The 27048-nt window shown below is 42.0% G+C and overlaps 2 protein-coding genes across 2 annotated transcripts; one reads left to right on the top strand and one right to left on the bottom strand.

The window, feature by feature from the left end:
• Positions 1-2259: 2259 nt before the first annotated feature.
• On the bottom strand, positions 2260-13029 carry LOC119387705 (methionine--tRNA ligase, mitochondrial-like). The gene is given in 14 exon segments (XM_037655185.2): positions 2260-2493; positions 3769-4013; positions 7055-7240; positions 8398-8509; positions 8607-8706; positions 9443-9552; positions 10341-10477; positions 10583-10688; positions 11389-11517; positions 11594-11680; positions 11763-11834; positions 12681-12738; positions 12740-12803; positions 12918-13029. Coding segments are annotated over 14 exon segments (1584 nt in total). The 5' UTR covers positions 12976-13029; the 3' UTR covers positions 2260-2373.
• A 391-nt stretch (positions 13030-13420) lies between these two features.
• Positions 13421-24784, top strand: LOC119387706 (ubiquitin-associated domain-containing protein 2). The gene is made up of 10 exons (XM_037655186.1): positions 13421-13590; positions 13758-13888; positions 14016-14135; positions 14228-14331; positions 15752-15872; positions 16670-16717; positions 19079-19336; positions 21484-21580; positions 22289-22332; positions 24571-24784. The coding sequence occupies exons 1-10, from the start codon at positions 13551-13553 to the stop codon at positions 24679-24681; spliced, it is 1074 nt and encodes a 357-aa protein (XP_037511114.1). The 5' UTR covers positions 13421-13550; the 3' UTR covers positions 24682-24784.
• The last annotated feature ends 2264 nt before the right edge of the window (positions 24785-27048 follow it).

The following is a 27048-nucleotide window of genomic DNA, read 5'->3' as shown; positions in this document are numbered from 1 at the left end:
TTTATACTGAAGGGTCAACTACGCTCCGGTGTTCGTCCCAGCGAGGACGCATGAAAAGAACGCACAGGTATACATGATGTTTCAGCTAAAAAGCACCAAGAATTAAAGAAATTACACATCATCTCCCCCTCCGTGCAACCATGGCTTCCTCTGCTCCGCGGCTCTGCAACTAGCGCCGACGTTGTTCATGGCGTTTCGCACACCGTTGCAGAGATAGAATGACGGAAGCACAGCGAACGCACGCTTTCGCAGCTTCGATTCCCTTGCCGGCGCTGCCGTTTACATTCAGCTTCGCGAGTGTCCATAGCACCGTTACGAAGGAGAGCGCAACGCTTGCCGGCGTTGCCGTTTACGTTCAGCTTCGCGAGCGTTCATAGCGCCGTTGCGAAGGAGAGTGCAACGGGAGCGAGCGCGCGCCGCATTATATACGAGCGCACAGATGTGGCGGAGAGAGAGAAACGGGACAGGAGAAACGAAGCGGAGGCAGCGCTCACACCACCTCCTCCCAGCTCCTCGCGTACACGCGAGGAGAGGGGGGAGAGTTGGCGCATGCGCAGTATGGGTATGAACGCCGCAGAACGGACACTGCCCCGAGCATATGATGCTTTCGCATCAAAAATTAAACATGGGCGCTACTCGTCTCCAATTAGTGCAGTACTGCTCTGAGCCACATAATGTACGCCAAGCTCGGCAATTAACAAAGGTTGTTTAATGACCTTTTTAAATAGTAACTCTAAAGAAAAATCTTCAGTACAACAGTTGTAGCGCTCGTTCAAAAACATTGAATTTTTCAATCTATGGTAAGATAACTCCCCTGCTTCCGGCCAAAGCGAGCGAATTTTAAAAAATACCACGTGACTGGCGCCTAACATGCGGTGCTTTTATGCCCTCAAATATAAGTTGAACGAATAAACAGAGGCTGATCTGCGCACGAAGGTCGATTGTGCAGGCTACCGGTGACTGCGATAGATGCTAAATGATGGCAAGGGTGCACCGTCTAAAAAAAATCTACAAAAGAGCGGCCACCACGTGTGAATCTTTTACCTCACCCCTTCCAATGTGTTTCTTTAGTGGTGCCAAAAGAAAAGAAAAAATGCCTACGCTGCATCAAGTGCTGCCTACGGTCTCACGTGGCATTTGCTCTGTGGCTGCCGCTTATTCGTTGAAAAAATTTTGTTGTTGTTGTAGATGAAAGCTCGTCCTCCCTACGTGGAGGGAGCCTAATCGTCTCTGCAGGCATTTTCATTGTTCTCTCTCTCTCTGTAGTTGAAACGGTATGCTCCTTTTGCCGCTTAACATTCGTTGCAGTCACCGGTAGCCTGTTCAATCTGCAAAGGCTGGTTCGCGACCTGCGTGCACGAAGCAGCCTTTGATAATTCGTGTAGTAGGCCCTGTGGATGGGCCTACTATAGTGTTTCGCTAACTCGTATCAATAAATGCACCTGGAGGGATCGGAATGATATTCAACAGATGAGACAGGGATATGGATATAAAGAAAAAAAAACACATTTATAACCTAAATTCACACTACATGAACCAGCAATGTTAGATATGTATATCTGCAGGTAAATCACAACATTTACATAACATAGGCAAAATTGTTTCAATAGCATATGAAGATGCGGTTTGTTGTTGCTTCACCATGCTTCGGCTGGAGACCATGCTGCACAGGCCGCAAAGGAGCAAGCCGGACTAACGCGACACCACTGGTGTTCCCCTCTGGCTCAGGTGCTGACACTCTTCTCAAGTCATCTCCTTGAATTAAGTCGATATCTCGATTCTTTTTCAGATACGTCAGCCTGCCCTTTTCTCTCTCTCTCTCTCAATTTTCGTGTTGGTAGCATGCACTACCTTCTTTGCAATCTACTCTGCCCCAGCTATGCTGCATGTGCTGTTTTTTTCCTTCTTCAGTGTGCGCTTTGTCCAAACACTTCATCTTCTGTTGAACTCATTATTGATTACAGTGATGTCCTTGATAATTTCAGCTGGTGGTTTTATAGGTGCTTTTTAATGGAAATAAGGTTCACCATTTAGCTGCCTGCATTTCACTTTGATTTTGTACTTGTAGAAACATTATGAGAAAGGCTGTTGAAGAATATAAAAGCAAAGTGCTTCTTTAGCTTCCTTCAATACTCATGTCAATCTTACTGCTGTATGTAGTTCCTTACACAGCAGTGACTGCATCGTGTTGCATCTAGTGGCACAGCATTTCATGTATGCAGTTACATGGCACGCACCAGCTCCACAAGTCATTCGGGAGTAAAATGAAAACAGGTGAAGTTTTTATTTCTTTGTCTGTTAGTAATGTACATTAGCGAAAGGACTGTGTCAGACCTTAGAAGGCCCGAAGAAAAGAACCTAGGGATGATTACGCTACGTTGCTGCTGACTGGACCTTGAGTCTCGAGAATACGTGAGTGCGGTCAGTGTGCAGTGGCCGAGGGTTGAGAGATGGTGACTGGGCATCCGCCCAACATCGCTCTCCAGTGGGCACCTGCACAAAAACAAGCAAGCCCGCTTGGAAAGCCTGACGATGCTGATGATGATGATAATTGACTCTCCTGAAAAAAGGTCACATCTGAACATCAATTAGCAGTAGCGTAACGGCGGGAGAATTGAAGGAAAGCAGACAAAGCATCAGGAAAGCATCAACAATTTAGCTCGTCCAAAATTGCCGCATCCACTGTTAGAGTCACAGTAAAGAAAAATTATGTTAGTAATGTTGAGGTGTTTATTTGACGGCAATTGGCGATGATGCGCAATGGCGACAGTCAAGGCAAAACACGAACTCAAGAGCTCCGTACAGCTCCGTACAGCCAGCGCCAAAAGTATTCACCCGACAGCGGTGTGCACAGCCCGTGTCATCATTTAGGACGCTCTGCACGCCGTCGAATTCATCATAATTTCTTGATGCTCTCACAACGTCATCCTGGGATGGGATTTTCTCGCCCGTCACGATGCCGTAATTCGGTGCGCACCAGCCGAAATAGAGCTCTCACCATTCCCAGATATGACGCCAGCGGACAGTCCTCTGGCTGCGACCAAACACTCGTCAAAGATGACGCCACAATTCCCGCAAACTCGTCATCGGCAGTGTCAGTCTATTGCACCGGTCTCGCCGACACCGTTGCACTCTTTTCTCTATCTGACCGCGCTTTCACTAGGAAAGGCTTGCTGGTGCCATTTGCGACCGTGCAAGTCACTCAGAGCGCAACCCATTACTCATCTCCAAGGCTTCGTTACAGTAAGAATGTCACCCAGAATGCTATTCTAGGGCTATATTTTGCAGTGATCCACTTCACCAATCATTCTTTTCCTTCACTATCATTGGCTCATACACCACTCTGCAGCTCTTATTGGCAGATGAAAGAGATATAAGAAAGGATAATAATGTGAAGCTGGCCCCAAGTCGGGCTAGTTGGTTGACATTCATCGTAAAGGTTTTTTAACTGTGCTAACATACACGGTACAAAGAAGAGGGAAGAAGAGTGTATGTGTGAAGACTGGACATGGCAACCGCCAAAACAAAACTACCATTACCAGGCGCCTGTCCCCACCTACTATTTAACTGCGGCTAAACAGTAAGCTCTATCTGATAAAGGAAAGCGGAGGAACTACCACTTGCCACAACACATGCTTTGGCAAACCTGCGTGACCAATGATGAGATTCAACACTAGCCGAGGAAAAATGAAGCACGCAATGCACGAACCCAGAAATGTTTCAAAAGTCTTAAGCAATTACCGCAGGACGAGACAATAGATGCAGTACCTGCAACTTGTCAAGGATCCTTGTTGCCAACACGGGGATGACGGGCTGCAGCACGATGCCCGACACACGAAGCACCTCGAGCGCAACGTGTAGAACTGCATTCAGCCGCACCTCGCCAGAATCGCTTTTAGCCAGCTCCCAGGGCTTGGCGTCCTGGACGAGTGCGTTGGTCTGTCGTAGCACAGCCATCACCTCGTCGATGCCCTGGTATATGTTCCCTTCCAGATACTTGTCCTTCACTTTGTCTGTTGTGTGGTGAGAATGGAAGAAAAAGAAGAGTTGCACCGGAAGGACATTTCAGCTGGATCGTGCTTGTCCACTTCAGGAAAGATAGTGCAAACATGAAAACACAGCCACAGCACTCGCAGCTAAAATTAAACTATTGCAGACACACATTCGTGAAACAGCGTGGTAAGGACGTGTTTGACTTATGAAGGCACAAACGCCCACGTGTACAAGTGAACAATGAATTTGTTTGCTAGTTGTACACAAATGATAGTTTGTAGTGTAGTGAGCTGATACGTCTGTTGTGCTTCACCATCCCGCAAGAATTATTTTATTTGATCAATAGGATCAAACACCCCTGGGAGAGATTACCAGATGGGCCGATTTCCTGCCCAACAAATGCAGCATCTGTGATTGCTTGTACCTTGAAATACGTGGCGCAAGGTTGTAACTGCGAAGAAACAAGAAGAGACAGTTACAACCTTGCGCCATGTATTTCAAGTAACGATGCACGAACTAGCCCAACATAACGTACTGATCGCTTGTAGTATTAGGCATTGCATCAGGAGAGAGGTTAACTTAGTTAACCTCTCTCCTACTAGTAGAAGTTAACCAGTTAAACTCTCCTACTACAGCAGAAAGGTTAACTTGGTTAACCTCTCAGCTGCCTGGCTATTCTGCACTGGGGGATGAAGCAAGGACAAAAAAGAATATCTGCCTGCACATTATAGCGAGAGACTGGAGCAGTAGGAGCTATTTAGAAAAAGAGGTGGAAGGAAGAGTGAAGGACCGTTTTAAAGCAGCACAAAAGTAAACAAAAACTTGTACACAGTTTACTCAGAAACCAAGCTCTGCAGCTACAGTAAAATTACCCCAGTTTAGGATCAAACCTGGCAGTACATCCTTCAAGTACTCTGAAACTTGAAATTAATCTGCCCAGTAGTTTTAGCATCTACTGGCTTCTTTGCTAATGCACCTGATAGAATGAGCGCACAAAAAAGGCAGTGGTGCTAGTCTCAATCCCCAGACCACAATGTTTCTTTTTTCAATTGCACAGCTCTTCAAATACAAAAATTGGCAGTGTGATTTTTTTCTTTAAAGGGACACTAAAGAGCAAAACTATTTTTCTCATATTAGTAAAGTACTCTTTCACGATACCAAAAACACCATGCTTGCTGCGAGAAGACGCTTAGTAAGCGAGAAAACACGCAAAAACAAAATGTGGGTGGCGACGCCACATTGAAGTTTCCGCACCATTCGCCGTGACGTCACATGTTTTGACGGAGCCTACTAGCAACTACGCAGTTCCTAATCGGTAAAAATGAAGTACATTGTCCTCTGAGGGGGCCATAGACTTAACATACCAAGTTTGCGGTAACTTTGTTCAGTTGAGTGTATCAGTTGGGTGTTCAGTTGAGTGAAGATACGATAAATACACTTTGAAATCCGTGACGTCACGCGGGGAGATTTTGGCGCGAAAATTTAAAAATGATACCTTGAACTTCATTTTCTCCTCTATTAATAAACCTATGATGGTGGAATTAACGACATTAGAGTTCTCAGGGCACAATTTATTGATCTAAACCGATTCATTGTTTCTCTTTAGTGTCCCTTTAAGATTGTGCTTCTTTAACCAAGACATCGTTCTTTCCTCCCCACTTTGCACATAATAACTTTTTCGTACTTAACCCTTTGCGGTCCATTGTCGGGCCCTGCCCGACAGCGCAACACGCATGCAGAGGTCCGTGGCCGGGCACTGCTCGACAAGTTCGTTTGCGGTTGATTCACGAGCGTGTTTTCGAACTACACTATGCACCATCTGTAAAAGAGTAATTCAACTTTTCTTACATGAGGCTTGAATCTTTTAGATTTGGGCCAGAATGAACGGAAGGTGAAAAAAGGTTTCGGACCGCAAAGGGTTAAGGTTCCCACTTTGCACATATCCAGAGCAATAACACTTTCTTACTTAACGTTGATCTTGCAAAATGGCTGTCTCACAGCAGCATTCACCTTACTTCTGACTTCTGTCTAAGGTCTGCAGTGTATGCTTACAGCAGATAAAAATAGGTAAATAATAAAAACATCAATAATAAAGTGGAGTAACTAATAAAGTAACCAGCCTTTTGCAAAAGCAAAAATACAGTTAGCAACGAACTTTTTGGACATGCGATAATTAGCATGTTTTTGTGGCACCTCTGTACAGCCAATGTATAAGGATGTCTGAAGTTCGGAGCGCTGAAACCCTTAGCTGTCCAATTTTTCTGACATTCTACTGTGTTTGCAAGTCTGAAACAGCGTTAATCAAAGCCACCGCCTCCTCTATGTCGGTTTTCTCAAAGCTTCAAATCAGCACTCTTGAGCACCAATTTGCTTGGATCCGAAAGTCAACTTTGACGCAAAGCAAAGATGTTCTGCAGCCAAGCACGCAAAATTTATGGTGATGGAGTTGCAAATTCCTTAACTATACTGCAGCCTGCACCCACCATCACCTGTCACAGTGCGTGTGCAGAGACACCTAATAAGTGTGCTGGCAGGCCTTCAGAGCTGTGTTGGACATTGCTGTCGCGACCGAGCCCGATCAGTAAAAGGGATCCATCTGTTTTTTCAGACTACTACTACTACATAATTTCTCACATGATATTGCAGACCCTAAGGAGTCCAAAAATCAAACAGTGACTGTTTATTGAAACACAAACTGAGAAAGATGTTAAAAACATTTAAAATATGGTGCTTAATTGTTCGTCTTTTTCTCATTTTTAACTGTTTCTTTGTTTCCTTTCACTAGTCAGACAACAACCTTCATTTATGTACTGTGCAAGAAAAAAAATGAGTGAGTGCAGCAAGCTTCACATTTTAAAATGGTTGCCCTTTCTTGTTGCAGCTTTTTCAAGCTGTAATCGTACACTCAACCCATAGCTTCACCCCTTAAATTACAAATATGACATACTAGCACAGCGTCAGCTCCAACACTGAATGCACATAAAAATCAACATCTGGACTCGTGATCAAAGACTATTATTAGTACAAACTAAACTATGTATAAAAATAACAAGAAGGTTACCTGCAAGGTCGTGAAGCTGATCGAGGATTTTCTGTCCATCAGCATAGCTTTCAAAGAACACCGCATCATACGATGGGAAGATCTGATGTTTGTTCACGAGTGGTGCTGTACATCTGCTCAGGAGGTTCCCCAAAGTGTCGGCCAGCTCAGCATTCAGCAGGCGCTGAACCTTTGTGTTGTTAAAATCTAGGCGAAAGTTGAGAATACAAGCGCACTAACTCAAATTTTACTCAGATCAGTAGAACTCATGGAACACAAGAGTCACTGTTTATGTATTCATGCTGAATCAACTATATTGATAGAGAAAAATTTTCGTCAATCCACTTGTAGCACAAAGCTACAAAGGAAATCCATATGGGTTCCTCAGAAAAAAAAGGCATCTTGGTTGTTGAAAAGTTTGTCCTGGTCCGAAAACAAGAACAACACCTTTCTGGGGTGTTGTTCTACCATCCAAGCTAATGAGGACGCTGGCAGGTAGGAGCAAATTAATGAGCAACTCAAAGCCACATGGACACTGAATACTATAACAAATCTACGAAGTTTCTTGCTACCAAGTAGGTAGGGTAACTTCTTTCACGAACTTTAACCTGTGGACTTCCGCAGAACTAATTTGCCAAATCCATTATAGTGTACCAGGCAAAAACACAGAACAGCACTTTTCATGATGAAGTAATTCTTTTCTTCTGTCATTCAAATGCTTGAGGCCAGAAAATCTGCAATAATAGCCTGCTGTAAAAATGATTAAACTTGCTCATATTTTTAGAAGCCTCTTCTTCTCAATCTCCCCCAAACACAGAAACAAAAGATTTAAAACCGCACTGAAATGTCACCTCCAGATAGCCAACGTATAAGCGTTGCATTATTTTAGAAGAGTTCCTTTTTGTTATTATTGCTATACAAATGCAAGCACAGTACTATGTAAAATAAAATAAAATAGAGTAACTATATAGCACAAAAAAATCAAATAGGATCACTCATGTGTAACTATAGTACACAGAAACTGCCATTTACAAAATAGCTACAAAAAACTGGATGTGCTACCTAACAAGAACACTTGCTTTTATTGCATGTACCTGAGACAAGTATACAAGCTGGCTTTATAAAATACAAACCTGAGTATTAATAAATGTACCCACATTAATATAGATTCCTCAACTCTTATATGATTCAATCAAGTACGACACAACAAAACAGCGGAAAAAAAAAATCCAGCTTTACATCATAAGCTGTACTTGCCATCTGATCCACCATGTGCTTATGCATTTATGGGCAGAGTTTGGAGACACTACACTACACCTGTGAGGACACAGCAAGAAAAAAAAATTTTTTTAATCCCAACTTACTGCCATCAGAATGTGGTACACCCTCCTTAAGCAAGAAGTAGCGTATTCCATCGGCCGTGTACTTGTTGACTTTCTTGTAAGGACAGACAATGTTGCCTTTGCTTTTTGACATCTGGGAAGCACAGATTGCATGCGCAAGAGGATTTTATGGACAATAAAATTACGGATGAACAAAAGAAAAAGGAAGAGAGAAATTCCAACACTCTCACCTTCTCGTCATTCACGGTCCAGTGTGAATGACACAAGATGCTGCGAGGAGGCTCCAGCCCAGCTGCCATCAAAAACGCTGGCCAGTAGATGCCATGAAACCTGGCCAAAACATAGACAGCTTTTGTACGAGTATGGGTTATACACTATGGTTATCTTTAAATTCCTAAGCAGGAACAGAACATACTTTCATTAAGTGATAAATGGCTTCAAACATGTACTAATGACAGGGCATTGTCAACCATGCTGCTTTGTAGCAAGTGAAACCTACACAATCTGAACAATCTTGATTTATTAGACGTAAACGTCCGGTTGAAGAACAGCTCTAAAAAAATGTCTCTAGTTGTACTCCACCTAACGATCAATAATCAAAATGCTATGCATAGATATGAGCGGTAATTTTTTTTTTCACAACTAATTGCTGTATATGCATACCACTTTTCAGAAGAGCACCATGCAAGGTGAAAACAGATCAAACAAAAAGTAATTAGTGTCTAGAGGCATCAAATGCACCTTAAGTGAACGAGTCAAATGTTTTGCTTGTCACCATGCCGGTGTAACCACAGCAAGAGTTGAGGACTAGCTAAAAAGGTGTTAACGATGCATTCAAACACCTGAGAAATGAAGTAAAAATTCAAGGTGCTTGAATGAAACAAGTAAAACTGCCCGAAATGAAATTATATATGAAAAGAGCCTATTATGAGTGAGATCTTGATTTCCTTTAACAGATCATTTGCAAAGTCAAGGTTCAAATGGTCGTCAGTATCATCATAGACATGATAAGGTCGATGTGATGTTATTACGGCTACCTAATAGCAAGAAAAGCAGCCATTTATACTTGAGAATGTCTTTTCCTATAACATGGCAGTCAGGGGGCCACACGTGGTTTTTGTCCGGGTAACCACTAACTGTGAGGTAGTTGACTAGTGCGTCCAGCCACACATATATCTGAAAGTAAAAGATGGTCACCAGATTTTCCTTCAGTTCAATGGTTACGTATGGACAATAGTTACGCATGATTGTGTGTAGTCACGCACAACGAAATTTCAACTCGTATTATAGGATGACAGAAAAATGATTAATTAGATAAAAAACCTCCCAAACAAGCGCGTAATAAAGCTGGCACCATGATATCGCGTCTCTAAGTTTTCCTTTGTCTTGCAAATATTGAAGGTATATGTTTCGTGTAAATAAGATAGATGAATAAGGGTAGCCCAGTGAGCGCATGTTTTCAACTGCAGGACACACTGTAACAACAAGGCAAGGAGAGCCTGAAGCCAAGTTGTGTGGAACAGCTTGTGTTTCTGCATGACAATTTGTAGTCGTTCGGTGGCAGTCACTCACCACATTATATCCTCGAGGACATGAGCAGATATCATTTCTTTGTTCTTTCCTTCAATTTTCAATAAAATCTTTTGTATTCGATATTTCTGGCCACTATTCGGCAATATTCAATTCGAGACGACATTTCACTATTCACACACCCTTACAGAAAACATATATAAAGTACTAGCTTACGTAAAAGGAAGCACCTGATTTATTTCAAACATAGGAATCATGACAGCAGCATCTCGAATCAACATCAGTCCAAGTACTAAAATGGAAAATGCCTTGCAACAGACAGTGGAAAAGGAGAGAAATATACAACGCTAGTCACAGTCTTGGTGAAATGTTAGGGTGTTCCTTCCCTTGATTATGGTAGTGCCGTGCTACCTTTGGAACAAGCAACCACTCACTGTTTGTGAACTGTCCTCAGGCACACGGATGCCCCAATGAACTCGTGTGCTCTGTCTGGATACGGAAAGGTCATGAAGGCCAGCATCGATCCAGTGCATGAGAAGCTTCTGAAACTTTGCAGGTTTTACTACGCCTTCTGAAGAATAGGAAAGAAAGAAATGTTGGTGACATTGCAGCACTTCAGGGAGACTAGAGAAACTTTATTCAAAGAGTAGACTTCTGGGAGAAAGAAGAAATATACCTGAAGACTTCAACCAGTGCAGCAAGTCTCCTTGGAACTGGGATAACCGAAACAAATAGTTCTTCTCCTCCATCCATTCCACTGGGTGCCCAGATTCAACGCTGACCTAAGGTGATGAATACTGCATTAAGATATGTTGATGTACTACTTCATATGTGCATCAACATATGAAGTAGTAATGATAACATTGGCATACAAAGTTACTTACTTGACACTTTGTTTTATTTTTATAAGTTACTGTTATGATTGGTAGTGTGTTCTGCATAATAACCTGCTTTTCCTATATCGACATATCTTTTATGTATATTGAGATGCTTATCTGACACTTCCTGGAAGAATTATTTCTTCTTCATCACAAATTAACTTCCACATGTCTGCCTCTGACCATTGCTTGAAATGTTCTTGTTTGGTATTTGTGTTCTATATTCCACATCTGTCGTTCAAGTCTGAGCTATTGTTTTCCATTTTACCTTTTACTTTTGCCCCTCCCTGTCTGCAATGTATACAAATGTACCTGGAGGTCATAATAAATATATTAATTAACACAGGCTTCTACAAAGCTTTGCAGGCCACATTTTGATACGTATACAGCACATGCAGTCAACTACACCACGTGTCAGAACACTGACTTACAGCAGCCAGGAAGCTTCCCAGCTGCCCAGTGCTTTGAAATTGCAGACTCCCATAACAACCTGTACATTTAACAAGTCTGGTCCTATATTGCACCACAAGACATCGTTGAGATCCAACAGCTTTGAATCTCAAATGTTAATTAGCCAAGGTAACTTTCTAAAGCATAATCTCACCTTCTGTGAAGTGCCATTGGCATGTTTCACTTCTGTCACCTCCGATTCAGAAAGAAAGAGTTCATCTTGTGTTGAATACCATCCTTTGTATATCCCCGTGTATATCCACCCTTTATCCTGCAGCGTTTTCTGTGAAATATGAAAAAAAAAAAGCCCTTAAGTTGCCTATTTCTCAGCAACGTTATGCTGGATTAGTTTAGCATACCCAAAAGTGCTCGACACATTTCTTGTGTCGATCCTCCGTTGTGCGAACGTAGTCCGTGTAAGTGATGCCCGTGTTGTCGAACAGATCCTGCAAAGCGTCACGACATGTGAAGTAGCACGAAAAGATAGCCACGAAACAAAACATTTGTGCCACAACCATGTATGTATACCTTGAATTGCTTCGAAACTTCACTGCAAAACGTCCGTTCGTCTTGCTTTGCTCTCGACGCCGCCTGCTGGATCTGTAAAATGAGGATGAGCAAGAAGGCCATTTTAAAAATTAATAGCCCATCTCAAATCCCCATGAAACACAAAACTTCTATGAAACGTCTTTAAAACGTTTAAAACCTCTATAAACCTTTATAAAACGTTTTATACAGATTTCGTGTTTCGTGGGATCACTGTACTGAGATTGACTGAAAACAATGTTGCATTTTTAAAGTCTTTTTGAAACGCTGGCTGCTATTTCGCGAAAATTTAATTAGAATGTTATGTTCTTACAAAGGTGAAGTAATTAGTACACTGAAGAATCAGAAAACTGTCACGCGAAATTTTCGTTTATTCACACAAATAAATACACCACTTGCTTGCCAATTAGACAGTAGTTGGAAATATCATGCCCAGATGGATCCCAAGTAGAACCAGTTGGTTCATAAAAACTTCCAACTGGGATCAGCTGCTTGCGAACTGGTCAGTAGTTGGAAACACCACGCCCAGTTGTATCCCAACTGGAATCAGTTTATTTCCACTTAGGCTGCGACGGGGACCAGTTGCTTCCCAGTCAGCATCCACCATCGACCAGTTGGATTTAAACTGGGACCAGCTGCACTTAGACTGGGACCACTTCATTACCAGATAGAACCACTTGAAACCAGTTATAACCACTTGAGTTTGGGATTTTCACCCGCTTAACCTTGGTTCTGCAGCCTGGCTGCATAGAATGCCTAGCTAAGTAAGGCCTTTAATCGAGAGCGTTCTAAAGCGTAATTTATTGTGAACGACAGGCTCCGTTGCAGACAGGAAGCTACTGTCTTCAAAAATTAGCATTTCCGAGGCCGTATTTTAGTTTCGGTCCTCTCTACGCTTACCTTTAGACCATGTTCATCCGTGCCAGTCGAGAATATCGTTTCTTGTTTAGGATTCAGCTAATCTGTGAAGCCTGTGAAGGGCGTCTGCCAAGACGACTGTGTGATGGTGACCAAGATGAGGTCCTAAAACGAGAAAAGAAAGCCGATGTGACCTAAGCAAAACTGGCGGTCAATGTTGTCCATTTTGAAACAAACGTTGAGCGTCCGTGTAAATCAAAAGCGCATTATCCGCCGCACCTGAATTGACGTAAAATATCGGTGTCGTTATGAAGTACCGTGATGGCCCCATGAGCATATAAACGCGCGAACTCCCTACGAATTCATGTGCATGAACATGTGCATGGAGAAGCGTGCTTGCCGGCACGCGTGGAAATATACCGTTTCCGAAGAGCACGGACAACTTCAGAAACTGCAGTGTTGTACTGCTTTCAGTTTCACTTTCGGTTTCGCGAGTTTGTCATACAAAGGAAAGGGACTTGTGGAAGATAGCAAGCTGCTGTCAAACAATAATTTCATTTAGTTCAATAAATCGCCTGCTTTACTGTACAGTTGTATTTCCAGGTATGGTTACGATGGTCTGAACTATTGAGTGGATCTTATTCATCTCTTCTACTTGCTGACCTAATACCGCTAATATTTACTCATGTATTTCTGTAATCGTGAAGGTTTGAAAACGCTAATGAGACTCATAATCTTATCTTATTCGTTGTTAGATTTTCAAGTTTTCCATGCCCTACTTCAACGTCCTGGTTCTTGTTTTGGTGCCAGTTTCTCTCGCGAACCGCTAGGACAAGTTCGCGTAAGTGTAGCGTAATCATAATGGTTGGTGAGGTGACTCGCGCTATTTATTTAACTAATTGAATTAAAGGAATGGCCGCGATGCTTTCTCAGTACAGTACATCAGGATTCTGTAAGTGACCTTCTCTTTCTGTTTACGCAAAGTGCCGTACCATGTCGAGTTCGGGGCGTCTCCTACTTTCGTTCTAAGCGAGTTGCTAGTTAGCACACGTTTGTGTGACAGAATTATTATTACAGCTGACATTTACTGTGTATTTTCTGTGCGTCTATCGATTTCAGACAAGGCTCCGGTGTCCAAGGGGCTGCTAGGTTCCATATTTCTCACATCGTGTGCGCTCAACACGCCAATACTCTCCCAGTTTAGGCATTATGTCCTGTACGACATCTCCGACATCGTTGACAGGGGAGAGGTGAGCTTTCATTGTTATTCCGTCACGAGTGCACATCGCGTTCGTGTCACTGCTTAGCGACATCATTTTGATAACTGCGAGTCGCTGCGCCACTAATGGTACTGCTTCTCTTTTTGTTGCCTTCTAGTTTTGGAGGCTAGTCACGTCGAAAGTGTGCTTTCTGGACACGAAAGACTTGGTGTGCGGATCGCTCCTTATCTACTATTTCCGGATATTTGAACGGCGCTATGGCTCGCGAAAGTTTGCGGTAAGTACTGTGGATACTAACGCTGAGTACCAGTTTTTTGTCCGGAGATCTGTACATAAACTTGGTGTTCTCGTTTGCTCACCGTTTTCCAGTCTTTCCTGTTGACTGCATCGGCAGTGGCCACACTTTTGGAGCTTGCATCTATATACGCGCTGAGGCATTTTGAAGTCCCACTGTCACCGTTTCCCAGTGGACCGTAAGTGCACAGCTGCCCATAACGTTGTTGCTGTACCCCGCACATGCAGTAGAACCTCGTTCATACGTTTTTTTTTTTAAAAAAAAAAAAATTCTGGGAAAAACGTACAACCAGAATTCACTAAAACATTGCATAGTTTCCCTCCATGACGATATCGCAAATATTGGTACTTGGAAAACCTACGAAACGAGAACGTATCAACGAGGTTCTGCTTAGTACCTGCTTGCCCATGCTAGTAACACGCACGACAGGTTATTTAAATAGCTCTGTGCTGTAACATTGTTTAATGTTAATTTGAGTTGACATTGAATTGCTTCATCATGTCGAGAATGTTGAAGCGATCAGCATTGTTCATCCATATTTGCTGTCGCATGTTTGTAATGGTACCACATATGTACACCCTCCAGCAAGAGTTAACAGGATGCGAAATCTTCCAGAAAGCTATATTCTCACTATGTCTGGGAACATAACCTCCAATTAAATGTTCCAGCCTGTAACAGTCCTTGCGACCTATACAGCTACCTGCTAAGTTAGAAGCATCAGGCACTATCAGAGCAGAAATTCACATTTTCAGTGAAGCCCACATGCTGTGAACTTTTGCCATCTGGTGCGCAGACATACATAGCATGGGCATATACAGGCATGTGACACATATGCATCGTTGTACAACTTGATGGTGTTGCCTTGCCAAGGCACCCAGTGAATGCCGGTAAAGCTGTAGAACATTTTATTTTCATTCTGGCTGTGGTGGCAACATTTCAGTGGACACAAAATGAAAAACATTTAGACACTTCAGAGTGGTTGAAATTTATTTGAAGCTCTTTGCTACAGCTAACCCACTGTGCAGTTTCGAGGGATCAAACCTCGTAATTTAATTTTATTGATTTCAATTCCCATGATGATAGTTTTACTTATCTTCTTCCATCTTTGTTTGCTAATAATTTTTTATAACAGTAGATTCCACTTAAACTGCGGCCATATTCTCAGCAAACCACTTTTGTAAATGCTATCACTTTCACAAGACAAATGTTGGACACGTCCAGCTATCTGTGGGCCACAGCGGTCTGGCACTGTTTTAACCATGCTAAGATAGCGAGCCAGAGATGTTATCGCTCATAGATGTCAGCACACCCAGCGCTAATCTCGTGAAACTTCAAGGAAGTTAAAGTTTAAAGTTCTGTTTAACTGTACTTAGCAAAAAGACGGGCTGTGCCTAACTCGGAACACGTTACCCATGTGCCTACTATGGGTGAAAAACCAAAGCTGATACAATTGTTTCATTTATCCAGCATTTTCATGTAAGTGAATTTCATTTGTGCTCAGCCTATACTGTATTCGCTTTATGTGCTTCTTTTATTGCTCCCCTATAAAGATGCCTGACTGTACATGTTGCCAACTGATGCTGCCCGATTTCTTGCAGCTATGCATTGGTGTTTTCCCTTTTTGTGAACTACCTGCTTGACATCCCACGAGTGACTCAGTCATATGTGCTGGGTATACCTGTCACAGGGAAAACGCTCACATACCTGCTTGGGCTACAGGTGCGTTCTTTACGTAATCCTCAGTGTGTATTTCCCGCATGTGTAGGTCACATTTAGACTCAACATTTCCAGCATGAATATTAAAGCTTTTTTAGATCTAGCACACCATAGAAACAGCTTCCTACAGACGCATTTTATATACTAACCCTCTCATTTGAAGGGGTCACGTGAGCATTACTTTAATGCTACTAATTTGTCTCTACATTCATTCTTGGCTTGTCAAATAAATAAAAGCAAACGTAAAAATTGCTAAATGGAAAATATAACATTCAAAGTCAGCTTGATGTAGAAGGTAGATTGTCTTTCAAGGAGAGTGTCAGCAGTAAATAGGCACGTGGCACTGGTACCTGATAAAAGATTTCATTGTGCATCATTTGTTTTCTGGTGGAGTCAATAATTAGGATCGGTATAAAACATACTTGGGTAGTTTTTATACAGGACTTATGATTCCATGCAAACATAGCACTGTATTTTTGTGCAGACATAGTTTCATTTGCTGGTGTCTCCTGTGCACTAAACCACTGCATTGGGACAATGGTATCAGGGCTCCTTCACGCGTTATCTTCTCTAGATAGTGTGAAACCTGCTAATCAATGCATGAGACATTTTTACTTGCTTTTCCTGTCCACTCCTCCCATGATAAGATTGTTGTGAAAGGCAGTTTTGGGTGCATGTGTCAAATCCTCGGGGACAATAGTGTGTAGTACAAAGTCTAGGTATTGTGTGTAAATGTATGAAGTGCGTCTTGTTTCGTGCCAGTCTCTGACATCTCACAACAATCTTTTCACTTTTTTTAGGTACTTAGCACTTCCAAGGAGACAGCAATCTGTGGGCTGTGTTCATTGGTGAGTAGATTCTTGTGTTCATCGTGTGGCAATGTCAAATATTTTGAGTTATAGTGCACAAAGTTTATACTGCAAACCTCATGTCCATTCTAATGCTAGGGACCTGCTTCAAGCTGCAGGTAGTCCTGCAATCTTCAGGGGTGCATCTAATATACATCTGATGAGGAAATTCAAACATGGCATGGTCACTCGCTAGCTTTTAGTATGAAGTGGAAATTAGGCTTTTTAACGTGCATGGCTGCTGATTCTTGCGAAGTTGTCGAGAGATTAGACACTGCAACACATGTATTGCTCTTCTCCTTTGCAAGGGGAATACGTATGCAGCTATTTTCAATGTGGCTAGCAGTGAAAAGAGGTTCTGCAAAAGTGTGATTATTGAGTGACATGTTCTATGCATTGTTCGGGCATATTCTTAGACTGACCAAAATGAAGACTCAAATATTAATGTCTTCCACAAAGAGTGACTTATAAAGAGATGGGTTAAATATGTAGCAATGTTTCAGCTCATCTCAAGGCAATGCAAGTGGTGCTGCTGCCATATTTGCTTACCTGCTTCTCAGCAAGCATTTGAAAAACTGACAGGTCAGAAACTGAAGCCACCTAATGCAAAAAAAACTGGATCATAAACCTGGCACGTATTTTGGATATTGTGCTCCATGATTATTTAAACCTTCATGTTTTACATGTACCTGTTTTTTCGCTAAATCATCTGACAGACTCAGCAATGTTTTACACGTCACTTTTGTAGGGGTGTGCGAATTTTCAAAAGCTTCAAGTAAAGAATCAAATAGCATTCGCATTCGATTCGCTACTTGAATCGAATAGTGCATATTAGAAATACCGAATATTTTTCAAATAATAAGCACTGATGAAAAAAAAACTCCAAGGAACTAAACATTAGAACAGAGAGGGGTAACATTTCTCATTTTAATCATCAAATTACCAAGATGCATGCAGCCCAAGGTTTTACGGTATTATTGACATTATGTTGATTACAGGATGCAGGCGTTTTTGCCTAAAACTCCAGTGTCGCCGAAGCGACCGAGTAATCAATCCACTGTCTTCATCATGGCATTCATGATGATGTTGACTCATGAATATTGTTGAATTTTTATATATCAGTTTTACTTAAAATTTGTTGACAAAGTGCCACTTTCAATACTGTAGTCGTTGCTGTATTTCAACCTGCAGTTACAAACATTTCTAAGGCTCTAGTTGCTGCTGCATAAGAGCTTGCCTCAGTTTACATAATTGTGGTATTTTTTTGTTGGTTAAAAGTAATTGTAATGTTCCTTTGGCAAAGCTTGTGAATATTTGTTTCAAATAAAATGTTGAGGAATTTTGGAGCTGTTTCTAAAATGGTTACGTTACCATTGTAGGGCTGCTTTGAAAATGGTTGCCTTAAACTATTTCACTTCGAAAACTATTCGAAAACTAGTTCACTTCGAAAACTTCGAAAACTACTCGAATAGTGTTCGGCTTGTATTTGTATTCGATTCAGTGTCATCGCTATTCGATTCGTATTCTATTCGGTTCAAAAATTCGCTCTTCGCACATTTCCACAGTTCTGGCATGAAAGCTATAGTGCTCTTCAGGGCTTTCAATGTTTTAACACCAAGCTCATTGTACAACTGTCGCTGGCAACGGCACATATCAGCAGTTGGTCTGTCTTCATCCCTAACTTCAGTACATTACTAGTGTGTTCCCGTTGTTGCATAGATGTTTCTCCCGCATGTTGCCACTGTTGCCATGTATGTAATTATTGATAGATTGCAGTTTAATTTGTAGTGATTAGCATAGAAAAATTTTGTCACTGCCATACATCTGGCTTGCCTCATAGCCTCATCTGGCTTTGCTGTTATCCTATCCACACATAGACATGTGCGCAGGGGGGTAGGATGGTGGGGGGCCGCTGCCCCTCCTAATCATCGAAGGGGGCACCAAGTCTGCCCCGTACCTTTACTCAGTTGGATCTGTACTATCATTATTTAAAGGGTTATTGTTTAAAGGGTATTTAAAGGGTTTAAAGGGTTGCAGGGTTATTGCCATGCAGGTGTTTGATGATAATGGCAGCCGAGCATCTCTCATTTTGCATTCTAAGGACAGCTTACTCTCCACCTTTACTCCCGGAGACCAGTAGTAAGCTGTTGTGAACATCACGTCATCGCTTGATCTTTACTTTTACATCCATTGCGAAGCTCGTTCTCTTGCGGACTCGACCAGTAAGGGAGAGGGAGCGGCACTGAGGTTAACCTTCGTCCCCACTAATGGAGAACTCTGCGCACACCCTATGTGTCCACACACAACTTTGTGTGGCAAAGGAAGTGTTCAGCTTGACATGTGAGATGGGCTGTTCTGCAGGTGGCCGGAGTGATATGCCGCTGGAACTTGCTCTGGGTGGGCTCAATACTGCGGGTGCCCAGCTGGATGGCCCAGCTGTGTGGAGCGACAATTGGGAGGCTGATGCGCTCATCGCCGCCTCGGGAGGAGCCCTTCATGGGAGCCACCCTCGACATCCAACGGCAGCAACAGGCCGAGATGCTCGAGCGGCAACTGCTCCTGCAGCACGCAAGGGGCTCCCGGACGCCTCCTCACATGGCCGCTGCTGCCATGGGCATGGTGGGTTGCTCGCGCTTGTTATATGTGCTTGCTTCATTGTAGGACGATCAAAGGGACATTATAGTGAAATATAAATCAGTTTAGACTGACAAGTTATTCTTTCAGAGATTTATTGTTAAAGTTGCCATCAAATGTTCGTTATTAAAAGAGTAAAATTATTGTCAAAGTTTCATTCCTGAATTTTGCTCCGAAGGGGTAGCTGTTCGGGCTAGTTGATGATGTTTGGTACTTCATGATGTTTGGTGTAATAGCACGGAAAAATGACAAAAAAATGAAAGGGGACGACGACGAAAGAGGTTGTTCTGAAATCTCGGCACCCTAATGTCATTGTGAAGTTATGCTTTCAATGTATCTTTATTTGTTTGTTTGCATTTTGGCCACATTGCCACGATAAAATAGCCTGAAACTTGCCATGTTAAATCTCTGGATCTCTCAAAAAAACAGTGTAATTCATCTTTATCTATAAATAATTATGTAAGCTGTAGCTGATGCCTTCAAAAATATGACCTCATGGCTAGCTGGTGCAGGAACCTCAAGGCAGTAGCATCACCTGTGTTTTCTTTTTCTGTTTTCTTGCTTGCCGAACATCTTGTTGCAAGATTGGTGTTTTTGGTACAATGAAAGGGTAACTCAATAACTCAAAGGAAATCGTTTATTTCTAGGGGTGTGCGAATATTCGAGTTTCAAATTCGAATCGAATAATACCTAATCGAACAATTTGATTCGACTTTCGAATAGCTACTATTCGAAGTTTCGAATAATTCGACAGGACGAATATCTAAACCTCGACAAAGGCCAATGGTGCAACTTGGTTTGGGTGGGTGGCTAAAACTAACACTAACGCCGTTACAGTAGGCCTTCCCTTAAAACTTGCACCAATATCCTAGTTCAAAAGCGAGCGTTCGTTTATTTTCAAGGAGATTATGTCATTTCCGCACATAAAGGCCTTATAGTAAAGAGACTCAGAAATGCTTAAATGAGCCCCTGATCCCAAGAAAGAATGATCCTTTGAAATACTGTGAAAGAGGATGGAGCTGCACTTTATCCAGGTATCACCAAATTTTCTTTGCGATACCTTCCCGCCCCTGCTGCTGAGGTGCCCGGTGAGCGCATGTTTTCATCTGCAGGAAACGCCGTAACATCACGGCGAGAGAGCCTGAAGCCATGCGTTGTGGAACAGATTGTGTTTCTGCATGACGGTTTTGTATCTTTCGGTAGCAGTCACTCACTGCATTATGTGCTCGAGGACATAGGCATATTTCATTTCTTCGTTCTTTCTTTCAATATTAAAAAAAAAAATCTTAGGTTGGGTCCCCCCTTCTGAAAGGGGGAGGGGGATCTTTCTGCTAATGAAATAAAGTTCGTTCATCATCATTAGCATTCGATATTCAATTCCGATATTCGATGTTTTTGGCTACTATTCGGCACTATTCGATTCGAGACAAAGTTTCACTATTTGCACACTTCTATTTCTTTGGAGTCCTATTAAAGGCCATGGACATGACCTGTAATCTCTCCCTAATTTTTTGGGAAGTTTAACAATTTCAGCTTATTGTATAAATAACATATCATACTTTGCCTAAGACAAATTCCTTCCGTTAGAAAGCTTGGGGGCAGCACAGGACCAGTAGAAAGTGAATGTAAAGAAGAAAATTCTTACGGTAGCTGCGTTGTCTTCCCATGTAAGCACAAGACAACGCATGCAAGAGGGATGTTTGTTTCGAGCAAATTTATTCTGATTAATTCCCAAATCAGGTGAAATTGAAGCAATTGAAGGAGTAAGTGTTTCCTTAGAAATTAATGATCCACTCTAGATTGGTTCTAGAGGTTAATAAATCTTTGATGCAGTGCGCAAACATCCCACAGAAGGTGTGTGCTCAGGCCAATGAAATGATCTGTCACTAGTGTTATTCTATGTAAGATTTTTTTTAAATGTAGAAATGGTGCAGAAACAATATGACACTGTCTGGATCTGCCGAGTGCTTCCTTCGTATTGCTTGTGTCAGTGCTAGTGTATGCCCTACATTTTCAAGAACTTCATTGTCTTTTTGTTTGACATTATCGTTCCCAATCGTTCTTATTCATGGAAGACGTGCAGTGACCTGTTTTAAAAGTGTTACAATTTCCTTTTTTGCAATAATGTCCAGAGCCGACAGCAGATGGCACAAGGGTATGCAGAGCGGCTTGTTCCTAGCTTGGATGACCATGACGCGTGGAATAACATGCTCAATACAGAAGCTTACGGTAAGGTCTTCTCTCCTCTTATAATTTCAAATATTTCTTGTTAGTACTTATTACATCCTTCCCTACTTCATTTCTGTGCCAATTATACCTTTGTCAAAGCAGTGGTGTTAAAGTTTGTGGCCACATTGATATTCATGCTATGTAGACATTTTGTTCAGGCATATTGCTTGTTTATTTCTCTTACCTTGAATCTTGTCTTTTATTCATTCTGGAGACGTAGGGCGAGATTTTTATGCATTTTATTTGCTGCTTCTTGTTTGCTAATGTATGTAAACATGTTACTGTCTTTTTCCTTCTATGTGCCTGTTTTTTGTTTTTTTTACCTTTTGCTTGGGCTATGCACAGTATGGTAACATGAATGCTAGGGTATTATAAATAAATATCCACTTTTCAATGCTCTCTGCAAAGATTCGTCTGTCAAAACACAAGCTATTAAAACTTTTTATTATTCAGCTTGTTGCATGAGTCTCTTGCATAATTAGTGTAGTGTTCACAGCCCCATGTTCCAATTCCTAAATTTGATCATGGTTCTTATGCTCTGATAGACATACAAGCCATCTGTTTGTGAGCGTAATTACTTTGTGATTGTAAGTCATACATGGTCGAGAAGTACTAGGATGATGCGTTATTTTCATTTAAGAACCGTCATGATAGCTGCAAATAGTACTTCTAAAACACTTGTTTTGTTGATTATTTGCCCACATTCAGAAAGCCGAAACAACATACCAAATGGCCACTCTACAGAGGAGCAGGTATGTTGTTCACACTTTTTTTTTACCTACCTTGCATGTGTCATATGCCCCTGTCACCAAATTCCATTCAAGCAAGTGCAACGAAGATTGAAACCAATGTAATGCAGTACATTTTGGATGCAATTTTCGTTTGTTAGCATTACCATGACAAACTTTTTGGTCTGGTTTGCGCATTTTAGACTATATTCATCTACAGTAGGCTCTCAGTAACGGAACTCATGTTAAACGGAACACATTTTCCTGGCCCTTCACGTTCCAATTAACGAGAGTCTACTGTATTTATACAAGAACTGAAAGCATAATGTACTGCAAGCCTGTTGGTAATTGATCAGACATTGGTGTAACACGGTGCACATTCTTCTTGAACTTTCAAAGTAGTGTAAAGCATGATCAGTTGACCATGCAACGCAGGCCTTTAGCTGTGCCTTGCATAGGGAAACTGAGAGAGCTTTTAATTTTGGCACGAGGTGTAACTTGTTGCAGTCCTTTTATGCTTGGTTTATTTGCTGTACTTTCTGAACTGGTATATCCTGCAGGCTATACAAGTGTATAGCATAAATTTTGAAGGGACAGTCTGCGTAGGCACATTGTGTACAAATCTCTCTCTCTCTCTTTGTGTGCGTGTGTGTGTGTGTGTGAGAGAGAGAGAGAGAGAGAGTGATCGGAAGCAGGTTTGACACAGATAAGTCCAATCTATAAAATTTTCTTGTGCTATAAATTGCATGGTGAAATCAGCTGTGCAATGATTATCGCTGTGTGTAAGCAATGATTGCAGCTCATACCAACACCTTGTGGTATGCTTGCGAATGGCGCTTTTGATGCCGAAAGTTACTGCCTTTCAGTGCTTTGATTTGTGAACAAGTACATGTGCAAAACCTCATTGAAAACTGTGCACAATGCTTTTCCTATATCTTCCTATATGCATATTCTTTTATTTGCATAATGCAACTTCTTATATGAACAGTCCAAATCTTAGTGCAACTTGAAATGCAAGAACATTTGTGATGGCCCTGAAAATACTGAGAAGCCTTCATGGCATTGCTGAAGCTCAGTGTTGACTTCGCTCAAGAACTAGTGTCGGTTCAAGCACAGGAAATAGAATATGATGTTCTAGATTTTACCCGTATGAAGTAAAATAAAGCATCCTTGCTCTTACTCGCTGACAATAAAATGTTTGTTTACTAGGCTTGTGCGAATATTCGAACGAATATTATAGTATTCAAATTCGCTTCAAAATGAATTTAACTTATTCTAAATTTCGAAGTATTCGAAATGAACGAATAGACATAAAAACCACATTTAACCCCCTTTAAAGGTGGTTTCACTGAAATGGAGGGGTGCTCTACCGTGAAGACACATTTCTAGGAAAAATCAGGGCTGCCACGAAGCCCACTTCAAGGTTGAATGAACATATTACGCTCACATTGATTCATCAATTTTTTAAGTTTAAAACCTTCTTATACCAGCTTATATGCTCTAAGTATAGTAAATTTTAAAACATAACGCATTTTACAGGTTATCACTTGCATTCTACCGAATGTCAAATCCCGCTACTATTCAAAGTTCCTTCCACTTACCTTTGAACCAAAAAGAATGACATTTGCATATGCCTTGTTTTCATTTTAAAAAATATGTTGCAGGTAGGTTAGTTGGGTCATGATAAATATGCTCATTTTTCTTTATAATATGTCATATATACTATTCGAATTCTATTCGAAATTATTCAACCAAATCACTGTTTGATTCGAATTCGCATTGAGCCTAAAATTAACTATTCGCACAAGCCTATTGTTTACCTGTGGTATACTAGCTGCAAATAAGCTTAAAAACCATTTCCAGCGGTTTATCAAATTTTTTACTCGTGCATACTGTCGTAACAGGGGTGTAGCGAGAAATTTTTCTTAGGGGAGGTATTCTCACTGCTGTTTACTCCCTTGCATTATTGCATCCTGTTGAGTTCACATCAAATGTCAGTCCAACCTTTTTGGTCGCATCATTATCATCCCTATTTCTATTCATATTAATTGCTAGCCTGTGGTGCTACTTTGAAAGCACTGCAGGCACTATCAGGGTATCCATACTAAGCAAGAAAAGCCAGACCTATAGAAGTTTTCATCTTCAAGTACACATTATAAAATCTCTCTAAAGCTTTACCTCGATTTTGTGGCAGTGACGGTGAGTGCAGTTATTTTGATTGAGGATTTGAATCACTGTTTCAAATACACTTTTTCATTGCAGGTTCAGACGCTCGTAGACATGGGCTTTGAGCGGCAGAATGTGGTCAGGGCCCTGAGGAACTCCAACAATGACGTGCATCTGGCTACCACATATCTTCTGAACGAGAGCTGAGACCGGCTTTCGTCGGAAGTTGTATTATAGACACAGCACGGACTGTGCGACTGTGACAGAGTGGCGCTGCGTGCAATAAAATAAGTTTTGTGGTTTCTGTTTACTTGAGGACTGTATCATATAACTGTGTTACAGCACCTGGCATCAGCAACGGACGCAATGTCTCCTGCAGTACATTTGGTTGATGCTGCACTTCCTCCTGCAGAGGTTTTTCAAAGTTGGCTTTGCTGACAGTATTGCAATTGTGCACTGCAGTGCCAGCAACCCAACGAACACGAGGCTTGTTTGACACTGTAATTTTGCTTGTCATTTTGGACATGTAATGCAACAAAAGTAGTCCTGGCCAGCTTACTTGTGCATCTTTTCTATGTCCAGGTTGTTAAGCCTTGACAAGCCTGCAAATATGTGCAAGTGGGTTGGACAGACCTTGTATGATGTTGCATGTCAAACAATTCGTAGTAGTCTGCTTGTACTTTCTCTCCTTTTTCTGCTTGGGTTGTGTAACAGATTTTCTTACAGTCACCCTTAAACAAAAGTAAACCAATAACCTCACTTCAGACAATTTTCCTTAAATATAGACATTTTTCCTATGTTAAAGCTTCATTTCAATGCCTCTGTGTTGGATATATTTAGGTGTTCCACACACTGCACAGCTATACCACCAATCAAGCACATCAAATAGCTGACATTATGCTACCAATGAAAATCACTTGAAAAGCTTATTCAAAAACCTTTCATAGATAAATTCCTGACCCTGTACATTGGGTGACATACTGGGCTAAGGGTTATTGCAATTGCAGTGTTCTCAAAAGAATTGTTGTACCGACCATGAAGGCCCCAAGCTCTGAAAGAAGGAAAAAAGTCCTGGCAACCCTTCACAAAGAATGTTGAGCCAAAGCTTTCTTTTTTCACTGTTATGTTCCAACGGTTCAACTTCGGGGTGGAGAGAAAGCTATTCAACCCAGCTGATGTTTTGCTTTACCAGCAAGAGTGGCAGGAAGAATGCATAAATTTATCTTGTACGATATCTCGATCGTGCTCTTGAGTTACACTGAAAAAAAAAAGGTATGCATGCTGAAGTAGTTGCAAGGGGGAAAACATGTCACATGTGCTGCTACATATATGTTACACCCACATACTATATATATATATATATACACACACACACATAGGGCACCATTTCGTCGTCTCAAGCACCAATATAGCAGAATTTCATGATGTCCAGAACGGCATCTTTGCACATCTTTGGCCGAAGACGGAGACAGACACACGTTCAATGCCTTCTTTGATAACGCACATCTTTATTTGCTTTGCGGGTAAGTTGCAACATTATAGTGCTTGTGGTACGTATATTCTATTTCCTCACAGTCTGCTTGTGCAAGTGGCAACCGGCACCTTTTTAACGACGTGCAGTCAAGTCCCGATTGCACACATATAAACACACTGGATGGAAGCTCTATGACTATCCGTACATGAGACAGTGGATTGACATTATGCGTGGCGGAACGTTGTACGCATGTAACACTTACAAGCGTATGGATAGCTTGTAAACAGAGTGATATATACATAGTGTTCACGTAACGTCACAGACAGGAGACAAGTTATCTGCGCAGGTACCTCAACATGGCGGCCGCCACCGTGACTTTTTTTAACTCATTAGAGCAAGTCTGTGCAGATAGAGTGTTACTAGTACACTCTAGTGCAGGGGAGGACTCCCAGTCGTTCGGTCCCCGCGTTCTTTTGTGCGTCCCCCGCTTTCTTCTGTTAGCCAGCCGTGCCAAGGGGGAACACAAAGGAACGCGAGCATAGGCGTGCGCACAGGGGGGCAGGGGGGGGCGGCCGCCCCCCCTAATCATCTAAGAGGGGGGGGGCGCAAAATCTGCCCCGTACATTTACCCTTCTAGTCACTTAAGAGGGGGGGGGGGGCGCAAATCTGCCCCATACATTGTCTTAGTAGGGTGGGGGACGCTGCGATATGAACCTTCGCCCCCCCTGATGGGGAACCCTGCGCACGCCTATGAACGCGAGCGTTGGGGTATGTAAGATGTGTGGGGTCACCGGCACTAATCTGATGGCCAGCCGTCACCGTTTCTTGCTCCGCGCGTTCGAGCAGCGTCTCAACCATCAGGTACCCCAAGATGGCAGCCACAGTGACATCAATGCGCACTATGTATACTATGTCGAACCTGTATAGTGTTGCGAGCTGGAGGCATATATAACAAGCCCTCTTCAGCTCCTTCGTGCATGACAAACGGCCGCCTGTAAGTTTTCAGAAATCGAGAAGTCACCTCGTTTTACACCAGAGCTGTAAACGAGGTGACTTGCTTGATTTGCAGCGTCCGTCCACGAACTGAAAAAAAGCAAAAA

The sequence above is a fragment of the Rhipicephalus sanguineus genome, chromosome 3 (genome assembly GCF_013339695.2).
Source record: "Rhipicephalus sanguineus isolate Rsan-2018 chromosome 3, BIME_Rsan_1.4, whole genome shotgun sequence".
Taxonomy (NCBI): Eukaryota; Metazoa; Arthropoda; class Arachnida; order Ixodida; family Ixodidae; genus Rhipicephalus; species Rhipicephalus sanguineus.
The sequence above is the reverse complement of the archived record's forward strand: the minus strand, read 5'-3'. Positions and strand labels throughout refer to the sequence as shown.